Source organism: Haliotis cracherodii, unplaced genomic scaffold, assembly GCF_022045235.1.
Source record: "Haliotis cracherodii isolate W230 unplaced genomic scaffold, xgHalCrac1.p SCAF_11, whole genome shotgun sequence".
Lineage (NCBI taxonomy): Eukaryota > Metazoa > Mollusca > Gastropoda > Lepetellida > Haliotidae > Haliotis > Haliotis cracherodii.
This window is the reverse complement of record NW_027266266.1, coordinates 23839933-23852564: the sequence shown is the minus strand read 5'-3', so window position 1 is coordinate 23852564 and position 12632 is coordinate 23839933. Positions and strand designations below refer to the sequence as shown.

Here is a 12632-nt window from a genome sequence, read left to right as displayed (position 1 = left end):
TTAAGGATGACACAACATCTAAAATGAGGAACTTCCTGAAATGGTTTTACTTAAAAGGTAGATTCATCTGCCTTTATGGTGATTTTACTAACAAGGTAGATTCTACTGGCTTTGTAATGGTTTTACTAAAAAGGAAGATTCTACTAGCTTTCTGCTAGTTTTACTAAAAAGGTAGATTTTACTGACCTTATAATGGTCTTACTATTAAAGTAGATTTTACTGGCTTTATAATGGTTTTACTAAAAAGGTAGATTTTACTTGCTCTATAATGGTTTTACTATAAAGGCAGATTTTAGTGGCTTTATAATGGTTTTACTTTTGGGGGTAGATTTTACTGGGTTTATAATGGTCTTACTAATAGTTTGACTAAAAAGTATATTTTACTGGTTTTCTAATTATAGTTTTACTAAAAAGTAGATTAAATGGCTCCATAATGGTTTTACTATAAAGGCAGATTTAGTGGCTTTATAATGATTTTACTGTTGAGGGTAGATTTTACTGGGTTTATAAGGGTCTTACTAATAGTTTTACGAATAGGTAGATTTTACTGGGTTTTTAATGGTCTTACTAATAGTTTTACTAATAGGTAGATTTTACTGGGTTAATAATGGTCTTACTAAATAGGTAGATTTTACTGGGTTTAAAATGGTTTTACTAATAGGTAGATTTTACTGTTTGTATCATAGTTTTATTATAAAGGTAGATTTTACTGGCTTATAACAAGCTGGAAGATTTTATTCAGTCTCAAACACCACTCTTACTGTGACAAACACTTCCAAATTACCCCCCGAAACTGTGAGTCGCTGTGAGTCGCTGACAAAGTACAGCTGCTAGAAGAAATTGAAACACCATTCACTATTGAGTGAGTTAGTTATGTTTAACGCCGCTTTTAACAGTATTCCAGTTTTATCACAGCGTGTCGGCTTAATGTGGGAGGAAAGCCCGAAATGATGCAGGTCTAAGACGTGTACCACGAAACCATGAAAGCCGTGAGCGCGGTGCTGACACACCTAGAAACATAATCGGGGCGAACCGGGATTCGAACCCACAATCATAGGTTTCTGGTGTGCCCAAGGGACGCAACTCTGCACAGCGAATCGCGTCGCTTGGACGACTGGGCCACCCGTGCCCCTCATTCGCAAATGAACAAACTTAATCTCATTTTCTGTCTGACGAATGGCCTGTTAGTAGATTGATCAATTGTGTTTTCGCTGCATCAACAATATATAAGTTTTCCCTGTTAACTATTTTAATGAACACGTTGCTGAAAATATAAGCAAAATAGTTAAGATTTGTTGAGATGTATGCACATTTCCCGAATTTCCTGAAAATGTTTCTTTTCAAAGGACACATTGTGCCACAAATAGTGCAGGAAGTTTCGTGTACTTAATTAAAAACTTATGGATTATTTCTTTGTACCCTTTTCAACCCAATATATACAATACATGTCCCTCTTCTTCATGTGGAATACAATAAGGAATGGCAACTTAGTAATCAAGATTAGGTTTGCGCAAAATAAATGCTGATAATCCACTGAAATGGTATACAGTTGAAAACAGTCGTTCTCTCTCTACCCCGTCTTTCTCACTGACACAACACCTACTCACTCACACACTATTCATGATGTTTCACGTGCATAGATACCTCGTTCCTCTTGTGGTGTTACCTTTTATGTATTCTTACGTTGGGAACCCCGTGATGATCCGGGGTAGAATAGGCAACCCATTCTTGCCATAAAGGGCGACTAACGGGATCGGGTGGTCAGGTTCTCTGACTTGGTTGATACATGTCATGGTATCCTAATTGCAAAGATTCATGTTCACGATATCAATCACTGAATTGTCCCGCCGTAGGTGTCGGCGTATATCATCACATACACGTCCCATGGGGGAGAGGTCTGGAGAAACAGCCAGCCATAGCAGTACAGCGAAATTTTCCTCAAAACGCCTGTGACAGCACGTGCAACGTGTCGGCGGGCATTGTCCTGATGTAACTAGATGTTACGTCTCTGCATTTGCACAAAGGGTAGAACAAGATCTCGAACGACGCCGTCCCGGTTGCGAACGCCATTCAAATTGCTATTAACAATGTTGAGTTGTGTTCTTCCGTGAGTTGTGATGCCACCCAATGCCATGACACTTCCAACCCAAACTTACGACGTTGAGTTGCGTAAACAACGTTCTCCTTGACGTCTGTATACTCTTGCTTGACGACCAGAGCTGTCCAGATGAAACCTGGTCTTATCTGTCTTGTATGTTGAACCTGAAAAACTGTCTACATCCAGCAAGGTATGCCTGACGGTGATGTGCAAGCAAAATTGGGCGTGTCGATGGACGTCGGGGCCTCAACCGGTTGCGTACGATTCTGCCACGGCAACAGCCTTTTTCAGGAACATCCAGGTCCTGTCATTGCCCTCAGGTATCCAGATTTAAACCCATTCCAACATTTATGGGATCAACGACTGCGAATACGTCAGCAACAACCACATAACCTCCAACAGTTGGCACAAGCACTACAAGAAGTGTGGATGAACATTCCCCTGGCAACAATTCGGGATCTGATTGCTTCCATGGGAAGACGATGCCAGTCAGTTTGGGGCTCTAATGGTGACCTACAAGATATTGAGAACATTTGCCTTCACCTTGAAAAGAAAATCTACTGTAACATGTGTCACATGGGTCAGTGAGAATGATGTGTGGCGATTTTGAACAATTGATTGCCATCTGTTGATTATTTATAGGAAATACAAAATATACTTCTAAAATCACTTATACATTTCTTTCTTTTTTTTGCAGAATATATATATATATTTATATATATCTCATTGCTTGATTTTCATGGAGCTGGTGGTGTCCTGAGCTCTCCTTGTACATATCACTGCCAAAACAAGGACACCAGTACCATACTATGGGAACTCTTCTTCAGATAGACGGAACCAAGGACCTGTTAATATTGGCTGGTTCCGTCGTATTCGACTGAGATCTCATTTCCTGAGACAAGACAACAAGACAAGTTCGATGTCAGAAATTTTCGTTTATTACGACCTTCAGTTGTGTGTGGAGAGCCACCTGCAAAATGCCATCACAATATGTAAAAGGTGAAATTCACACAAACTGAAGCAAGGGTTTGCGCAGCCATTTCAGGCACCAACAGTAGTGAGCATGCCTCAAGGGACGTAACTCCAATACTAAGACGGCACCTGGGAGAACTTATTACACAGTTGTCTCCCCTGAGTGACCTGATCCTGAAATGACTGGGCATCAAATCATAATAATTTATCAAAGAATGAGATTCTTCGTAATAACACAGAGATTTTCTTTGCTTTATATACATACAGTGGCCTAGCTTTTCATGTACAAATAATTACAAATATTGGCATGTCTTAATTTTCCACACATATACAGTTAAAAATGGTCTGCGTCATGACAGGTTTTGTAAAATGGCTACGTAAGTCCACTCAGAGCATATAAACAATATCACACATCGGACATAAGCATTAAATAGAAGAATATAGTACAAAGTCTGGCTACAATGGCCAGCAGCCCGGATGTATACAATCATAAATACATAATGAAATGACTCTTGTATTTCTAGACATTGCTCCTAGAATAGGTAGACATACAGTTGCTAAAATAAAATTTGTTATAAAAGCTTAACCTTAAATTCTACAAATCTACGTCAAAGAAAGAAAACGATGAATTATTTTTTTTGACGGTCAATGTATGATCTTTTCTATTCAGCAACACGACCAGCACATTTTAGAGATGAACAGTTCAATTACATCGCCAATAGAGGAGCCAGTATTCTTTCATCAAGATCATCATGTCTTACCTGTTGGTTTACAGTCTTCTTGCACTCCCAATTGCAAAAATATTTCATAGATAATTAAACTTTAGTTTTGGCAAGTTCTTTTTAAAAAAAAACTTGTGAGTACAAAATAGATGACTTTAGCAGAGTTTCATCGCAACAATAAATACTCATATGATTTACAACATCTAAAATATTGAAATTAATCAGATATGGCAAAGATAAATTAGTTTCCAGCCTACATATATTAACGTGTGATAATAAACTGAAGCATATTGCACAATCACAAATGTACATTCTTGAACATCAGGAGAGCAATTCTGATTTATAAATAGACAGTCTAATTGACTTTCGTAAGTTTGTAGAGTAGCACCTGATATTAAATAAGATCAAGTTAAATTAAAGTTTCTTTTAAGTGACAACAATACTTGAACCATGATAAAAATTGAGACAATTTTAAATTAGTTTCTTTTAAGTGATAGAAAATACTTGATCCATTTCAAAACTGTGTCAAATTAATTGTTTAGTTATGTCAGTTATGAATCATTTCATCAAATCAAATTTACAGTACGTTTACAAAATAAATATTGATAAATGTGTACAGCTTTGAACTTCTAATGTACTGATCTTGATTTAAATATTTCTGACATTTAATCAAGGAACAGCACAATAATTTGATAAATAGAACCTCTGTTAAATAAGCTCAGTGAAATAAAATTGGAAAACTACATATTAAGGCAATCTTCTATATAGGCAATACAAAGGGCATAGGAGGAGTGACACTGGACATAACACATTTCAGATATGGCCATCTCAAACATCTTTGGAGCTGAGACCATTACTAAACACTTGTGGGACTATATTTCTAGAAGTCTTGTATTCCAACCCAAATATCTAGCCTGAAACTAATGAGATGGACACCTCCGCTAAGTATCACAACAAATAGACGTCTGGAGGGAATTGGTTTTTCATGTGCAAAGTTAACTGTTCACAAAAGAAGAGATTCATCTGAAACAAATATCTCATTTGGATGGCCCTTTTGGTTGAGTGAACAAACTTTAAACCTCCGACAGACAATATGATAAATGGGTATGCTGGAATATCTTCAAATCATACATGTTTTAATAGCCAAATTGTCTTCTTGGGAGGTCAGGCTCGTCTCACCAAGAAACTTGTTATGAGTCTACACATGGGTATAATGTATGAGTTCCGGCCATGACAGTGAAGGAATATTACTGAAAACGGTGTTAAACCATACTCACTCACTCAACGTCTGATTAAAGTTACTTCAATTTTGCATGAAAGAACACACCGTAACAATACAAGGCATTATAAGTCGCTTACAATTCATATCTCAAAAGATGCTTACTCATTTTCCTTCATACAGGTTTAAATAAGGAAACAGAACAGCTTACTCTCTGTAAAATGCAGACTTCTCATGTATATCCATGTCCAGGGTTTGTATTCTCATTGCAACTCGTAAAGTTTGTTCACACATCCACTCAAGTCTTTTCCAGAAAAGCCTATAATAACTGGGGAGTGGAAACATATGAAAATATTCAAAAGTAGAAAATCTAATCAATTCTGGGCAATAGAGGAAGATCCTAAATGTAACCCAACCAATACTGTTTGTTGCTGATATTTTCAAAATTTGAAAAATTTCATATTTTCAATCTCATAAAAATCAGATCTTAGTTCTCACAACCGGTAAACCAAGATCTGAGGACATCCCATTCCATTACAGGTCACATCAGAACAAGCCTTTTGCAAACTTTGACCAACATTGTCCAGTCAGCAAGCAGCCTTCTCAAGTTTTACAACACTAGTTTCAAACAGGTGACTTCCATTCCAGACTTTGCTTTGAAAAATATTTTGACAGTTCTTGATTCCAAATTTGAAAAGTGAACAAAAGAAAATTCTGGAATGTCTGATAAATGCCTGAGCTTGTGTGGCAGGTCTTCCCACGGGATATGGAAAGTCTCTCGCTTTGTTGAAGCGACAGATAGATGATGATTTTGATGGAATCGATCGTACGACCTGTCCTTCGCAATACCACATGTCAACCTTTTTGAGGTTTGCATGATTAGAAAACACATTCCGATCTGAAAAGCAACAAATGTGATTGGTCGGATGAGAGGTCGTTCTGACGCGACCCATAATGGGATGTCCTCAGATCTTTGTTTAGCAGTACCAGGAACAAAGATCTGATTTTAATAAGATTGGATATTTTTTAATACATTTGTCACTGGGTACGTTTGAAACTTCAAACTCAACACAACTTTCTGATGCATCAAACCACTGTGTTTAATATCCTTGTGATTAAATCATGGAACTATTGTCTTCTATGCTACAAAGAAGGGATGCAGTGACATTTACTGAGGTCATTTCTATGCTGAGCGAAATGTTATCACAATACAGATATAAACACTGCCAACAGAGAAAACCTCACATTGGATATGAAGCATATATTAATCATTCACTTAATTATCTCAGCTCTCTCTGTACAAAACTAACCATACAATGTTCATTGATACGGCTCTTTGCTGGGAGAAGCATCATCTTGCCATAGTCTGGTTGCTAAAGCTATGATATCATAATGACTAGGAGCATGATATCACCTTCCCAAATGATTCTGGTTGCTTAGCAACAAGATCCTTACATCTGGATTTATAGTCAATAATATTTTACACAGAAATGTGAACTATTGAAATAAAAATCATAAATATTCAAATGAATAGCAACTCGACTTGTTACTCCAAATAAATATTGAGGGGATATGTTTCTATATCAACGTGCACATGCCTTGACAGCTGAAATCAAATATTTTACATCTTGATGAGCAAACAAAAATGAACATATATGGAACAGACGTTTTTTTCCTACTACCAAGAGAGCAAAAAAACCTAAGAAATTTCCAAGACATTCTAACAGATACAATGCCAAATGTCAGTGTCATTTTTACTTGCTTCAGAGATACATTCCAATGAATGCGACTACAGATAAAAACATGGTTATCACATTTGACAAGTCTTAATCTCTCTATACCCTCAGAAATGAGAGATTGACAATTTTTTTATGATAAAATGAACTACAAAATCATGTGCTGTTATTGAAAAAAAATCCTTTTTTTTTAATTGAATAACTTTGCAGATGTTGCCACCTCACTGTGTTGCCCATGATGATAAAAGAATATGATGATTATAACCTAATTGAGCAATTTACACGCCCACGGCAGGAGAGGCCTCGGAAACAGGCTGGTGATTAAACAGAGACCAACTGACTGGGATGTGATGATATGTCTGACCAGACACATAGCCACAGATGCACTACACACAAACACTTACCTGAAAAGTATACCACATACTTAGTTTGTAAAACTGTAACATAACAAGAATGGGAAACATTTCTTAAAAATCAAATGGATTTCAACAATAATATTATGCAATTGCATATTTAAGAACACTATCACCATATTATCAAATACACAAAAACAGCTTCAGTGATGTTTAGAGGACTCTGAAGAGCATTGAATACTTCAGGGAACAACTGAAAGGCTGAATGCCTGTAGCTTCCATTCAATATGAAAGAGCACAGGACAAGACTGACTAGTGAAACATGCTTTTGGTGTGATAGTTTGGTTGTCATGGCAACAATAAAACATCTGCCCTTCAACTTCACAATTATATGCTTTTGTTGAGAAGCCATCAACCGGTATTATCCAGTGCTAGAATATGTGGTGCACATCATTGTTGCGCTTTATCATCATGAGGAATAGATTTTCATTGCTTGTGTATGGTCATCAATATTTCAACACTGTCTTCTGGATTCTCAACATTGACATCAAAGGGTTTGAAAGACCATGACCATACAAAAAGTCACTCCGGTCATTCAAAAATGGGACTTAAAATCCACATATTATCTTGTCTTTCTCTAGCTGTAGTCTCAATATATTCCTTGTTCTTACAAGGAACAGCTTGACATCAAAATGAAAAATCCAGAGAAATATTTGTGAAACTATTTCCCAAACAATTCAGTGTCACATGAATTTCTAAACAGAGGCATATGAGAAAGGAGTTGACAAGTTCAAAAATTAGGGCACAAAGACCTCACATTCAAGCACTAAATATATAATATTCTATTAAAAATAAACAAACAAATACATAGGGGTCATCTCAAAACCTCAAGGTTTGCCCAAGGGAATCCTAACACCAGGAACTTATTCATAAAGAAAGCAACACCTTAAATGCTTCCCTCGATTTCCACACTAAAGTTTTTTCATATCTGATGAAACTATAGACATTAAAGAGCATGTGCTGTTTTGAGATGATCCCTGCAAATGGTATGTATAACAGAGTAATATGGAGTAAAACTATGGGGGCGGCAGGACTGAGTTAAAATACTGTATTATGACTTCACGAGCATGGTAGCCGTTTCCATGCTGGGCATCCAAACAAGTCCTTTGGTCACTTACATTTGGGCCGCTCTCTTCTTGAGGTCAATCATTGACCTTGACAGTCAATCTGTTAAGACCACTGATTGACCTGATGTCCAACAGCGATCTATGGTCAATTACTGACCTTGACATCAGTCTATTGATAAGATCTGCCAGTGACCTCCAGTTACGACAACAGAAGATGGGACCTGATTGACGTCCTTTTTTATACTGTTCATCCATTAACCACAACATAGCCACAGAGAAAAAGCTGGAGTTAAATAAGTGTATTCCTGCAAAGATGCTTTCTTCAAAACTAGTTAAAAATTTGGTGTTAATCAACCCAAAAGTGGCATGTCTTTACAATGAATAGGTAAATATTGGTACTTTATAAGCACTCAAGGCCAATCAAGAATATTAATAACCGTGAAATACAAAATGTGCTGAAGAATCGAACAATAACTGATATTGGATGCTTGGCAATGTGGCAATATTCTGCAGACTTACCCCAAAACAACATTTCGCGGGCTTCGCTTAGAGTCTTAACAGCCAGACATAATATTTATGACTTACAAACATTTTCTAGAGGGATGGGGGAAAAAGTACAATTTTAGAACACTATGTTGAATTGTTGTTATTCTGAATCTGGCCAACAAATTCAAACTTTGAAGTATGATTACAATAAGATGCAATCTACTCTAGTCACCAAGTGCCCAGCAAGTAACTTGCCATGTACAAGAATATAAGGAAGAGATATAGAGGCTAACACTGGTAAAGACCAGAGAACAGGTGCTTGTCCATGGACAGATGAGGAGCTGACATTGTGAGATGATAGTTTCCAGGCAAAAGTGAAGTTGCCAATATCTGACAGCAACATACATGTATTACCTCCATACAAAAAAATATTGCGCTTACATATTGCAATTTTTATCAAGTACATTTAAGGAATAATACTAGGTAGAGTCATCTTTGTGGCCAATCAAAAACATGTGACTCTCTGCAGTCTTTTTGCCAGGGATTCATCTGTTTTGAAAAAAACCCCTGAAAATCGTTCAAGAAAGAAAGTGGAAAAAATAGTTGCCTCCAGCTTTAAACCCCAAAATAAGATTTGTCACAGGACTTGGTAGGTGATATGAACAAAATTTTAATTGGTTGCCCGTCCTATTGAACCAAATAAGAAGTGTGTGTTTTAAAGCAGTGAATGAAATATATCCTGTCAAAATAAACAACCCAAAACAGGCTCCCATCTCCCTCTCTGAATACATGTATAAGATGTTGAACATGCAGTTTTTCTGGTTTGGCTGTGAGAAAAATACATTTGTCTTTTTTTGGCTGCCGACCTCATCAGGTTGTCGAAATCCATATCTTCTACAACTTTCCCATGCTGTATGGACAGCCACAAGTTGTGATATTGCCATGAATCCACTGAATATTGAGTGAGTAGATAACAAGCCAGCTTGATTCTGAATATAATTAGTGTACAATGATTGACCACTCATTCTGTTAATACCTTCTTCTACTACATGTATGTGAGCAAAATAGGGGGGTAATTCACCGATGAAGCATGTACACATCCCCAAAAGAGATGATCCCATGTATAGACGGGATCGGAGGTCTGCCAGCAGACTTGGTTGCCTTCCTATGGGCACAACAAACCCAATCCATCAATGTCCTATTCTTTGGTTTTTGCAGATTCACACCTTAAGAATCATTGACTGAAGAAAACTACCTCTGTGTAAATCTGAAGGAGGAAGGAGATTTGGTAAATGCTTGATATGCTTGTAAATGCTCAGATACATATGGCAGATTTATCAGGATTGTGTGGACACAGGTTCATGCAAGTCTAATTGTTTCTGAACACCATTGCTTCACCAAGCAACATTTTCTTGTTTGCTTGCGACTGTAGCAACTTGAAGCACAAACAATACAGATGGCAATATCTAGGGTAACTCGTCAGATGTAGTCAGTTGCCACTTGGAGTGCTCTGAAGTTTTTCGAATATGAAAGAATCTCAAACAATGACCTGCCAACATCTGCAGTACGTGTACTCAATACAAAGCACCTGCACACTGGTCTGAACCTTTGCTTCTTAACCTCTTCAGGAACCATAAATTGTAAATCCATGGCATTCTCCCCGATGTTTCTACTGACAGTGATGACATATTGTCCTGTACCTGTAAGTGTACCTGGAGGCTGCTGAAACACATACAACTGAGTCCTTCATCTTAACCATCAACCGAAATATGACAGATGAAATCTTAGTATCAGGCTACATGTTCAGAAGATATATAAAAAACCCATTATTATCCACAAAGTCAGACATTGTTATGTACAAAGCACAACAATCGAAAAGTACCAGTGAAATATGACTCAAGGTAAAAGAGCATGATAATTTTTTAAAAAAGGAATATGATAATGTAAGTGACACATTTTTCTAAAAATCAACATGTTCTAAAATTAATGATCCTTTTTTTTGTAAATGAAAAAAAAACAAGTTGCATTTTAAAACAGCACCAAGCAGGCAGACTTTACACTAGAATAAGGGGAGCTAACTCAGGTGTACCAACCATGTTGTGCAGGACGAGGACACAGTGAAATTGTCATAGAGTAAAGTGGGTCCAGCCCCATCCAGAACAACATACAACAATAAGCTGTAATACTCTGAAGAAATCCTAAACATCGTATAACACTAGAATTACCATGGTCAAATATGAAACGTAATCCTATTGTGAACCATTGAACACATATCAAGATGACTAGCCATGACGTCGTCACTGGCGTAAACATTAAGAACACAGCTCAAAAGACGGTCACAAGACGGATAACGTACGTACGCTACAAGTTGGGAAGTTGTGAAAGACTTAGAATGCATCCCATGTAGGCTTACTTATGATGGATTGGGAATCGAGGGCAATGCACGGCACATGACAGGAAGGGAGTGTCCCTCTCAACATCTGCCATGACACGTGATACATACGCATAACAAATGAAGAGGAACCCTTCCGAATGAAGAGCTTAGTTTGGTATAGGTGTATACAGTGGGTATCCCATTCTCCTACAGATTGACCTTGTACATATTTCCATACGTACATCGACAGAAAGGTTACAGAGGGTTACTATTTGCCTCAACATTTGATATTCATATGTATGATTATTCCTACATATGCACTGCATCGGATCTTAACCTAGACACATATGACCTTGACCTCACCCTTTGACATAGTACACATGTAACTTTGTCAGCAGGGACAGGATGACTTACACGTGAACAATCCTAAGTGATGATTACTACAGAGATTATGACATGATTGGAAAAAATCAGATTTGTCTTGGTGTCCATCCATCTGTGTTTCTTGGTGAGGGAGATTTATGTAACACTGTTGTGGTATTCATTCCTCTGGAGCTGTATCCGATAACAGGTGCCTGTTGTCATCCAGAACACGAGATGTCTGCTCGTTTGTATATCCACATAGACTTCCAATCTCATTTTCTGGATACTCCAACTATTTCGAATGACCTTGACACTCTTTGTCATGGTCATTACCACAGATGCTTTAGAAGGTCAAAGGTCATCCACGCAACCTTGACCTCCCATTTATCCTGGGATTTCATGCAGCAGGGAATAACATGTCCATATCGCTTGTCTGCAAGATATGAACACATCTCCTACTGGTTGATGAGACAAAGAAAAACAGTCTCTCTCTCCAAGCAAACTCCTGCCGAAAGAATGTTCCACACATTCAAGAACTGACTGTCCATTTGATGACATTATGCCTGATGGTCTACAATGTATAATGAAATATCTCAAGTCACATGATGAAATATATCCCATAATGCCTCATCTACATGTCACTGAAGTACCAGGATGTAAAAACTGTTACTAAAATCAGTATGATAGCGAAACTGGGTGGGCCACCTCCCTCTAGCTTCCGTTGCTATTCCGATGTTCAAGTGGCGCGCGTAAGTTCTCATTACTTGGGCTGTTCACGAGATCAGAGCCATACAGCTTGCTTGCCTTCTTGTTCATCGTGGCCATGATTTGAGCAGACGTCTTGTATGCAGTGATGATCTCGTCCTTCCACTGGGTTATCAGCACACGGTCCTGGAAACCAAAGTCATTGTTCATTACCTATTGCTCATCTACAATCCATTTGTTTCAAACATTGTACTGCTACATCAGCTCCAAATTTGAAATGGTGAAAATCAGCTTGCATGTTTACTTTATTCTTTTCTAAGGGCAGCTAGGTAAGAAAAGAAATGTAATTATTTTTGAGTTCCAGGTTGACAAGAAAAACCACTTGAAATTGTTGTGATTTTTAATTTGTTTGTAATTCCAGCTATATGACGGACGTCTGTAAATAATTGAGTCAGGACCAGACAATCCAGTGATTGA

The 12632-nt window shown here is 37.6% G+C and overlaps 1 protein-coding gene across 2 annotated transcripts in view; it reads right to left on the bottom strand.

The window, feature by feature from the left end:
* Window positions 1-3018: 3018 nt before the first annotated feature.
* Window positions 3019-12632, bottom strand: part of LOC139456346 (G protein-coupled receptor kinase 3-like) — a 135483-nt gene continuing 125869 nt past the window's right edge. For both annotated transcript variants that reach the window (XM_071237991.1, XM_071237992.1), the window contains exon 19: window positions 3019-12341. In XM_071237991.1, coding sequence (XP_071094092.1) covers window positions 12162-12341 — 180 coding nt within the window. In that variant the 3' untranslated portion in view covers window positions 3019-12161. The remainder of the gene's footprint in view (window positions 12342-12632) is intronic.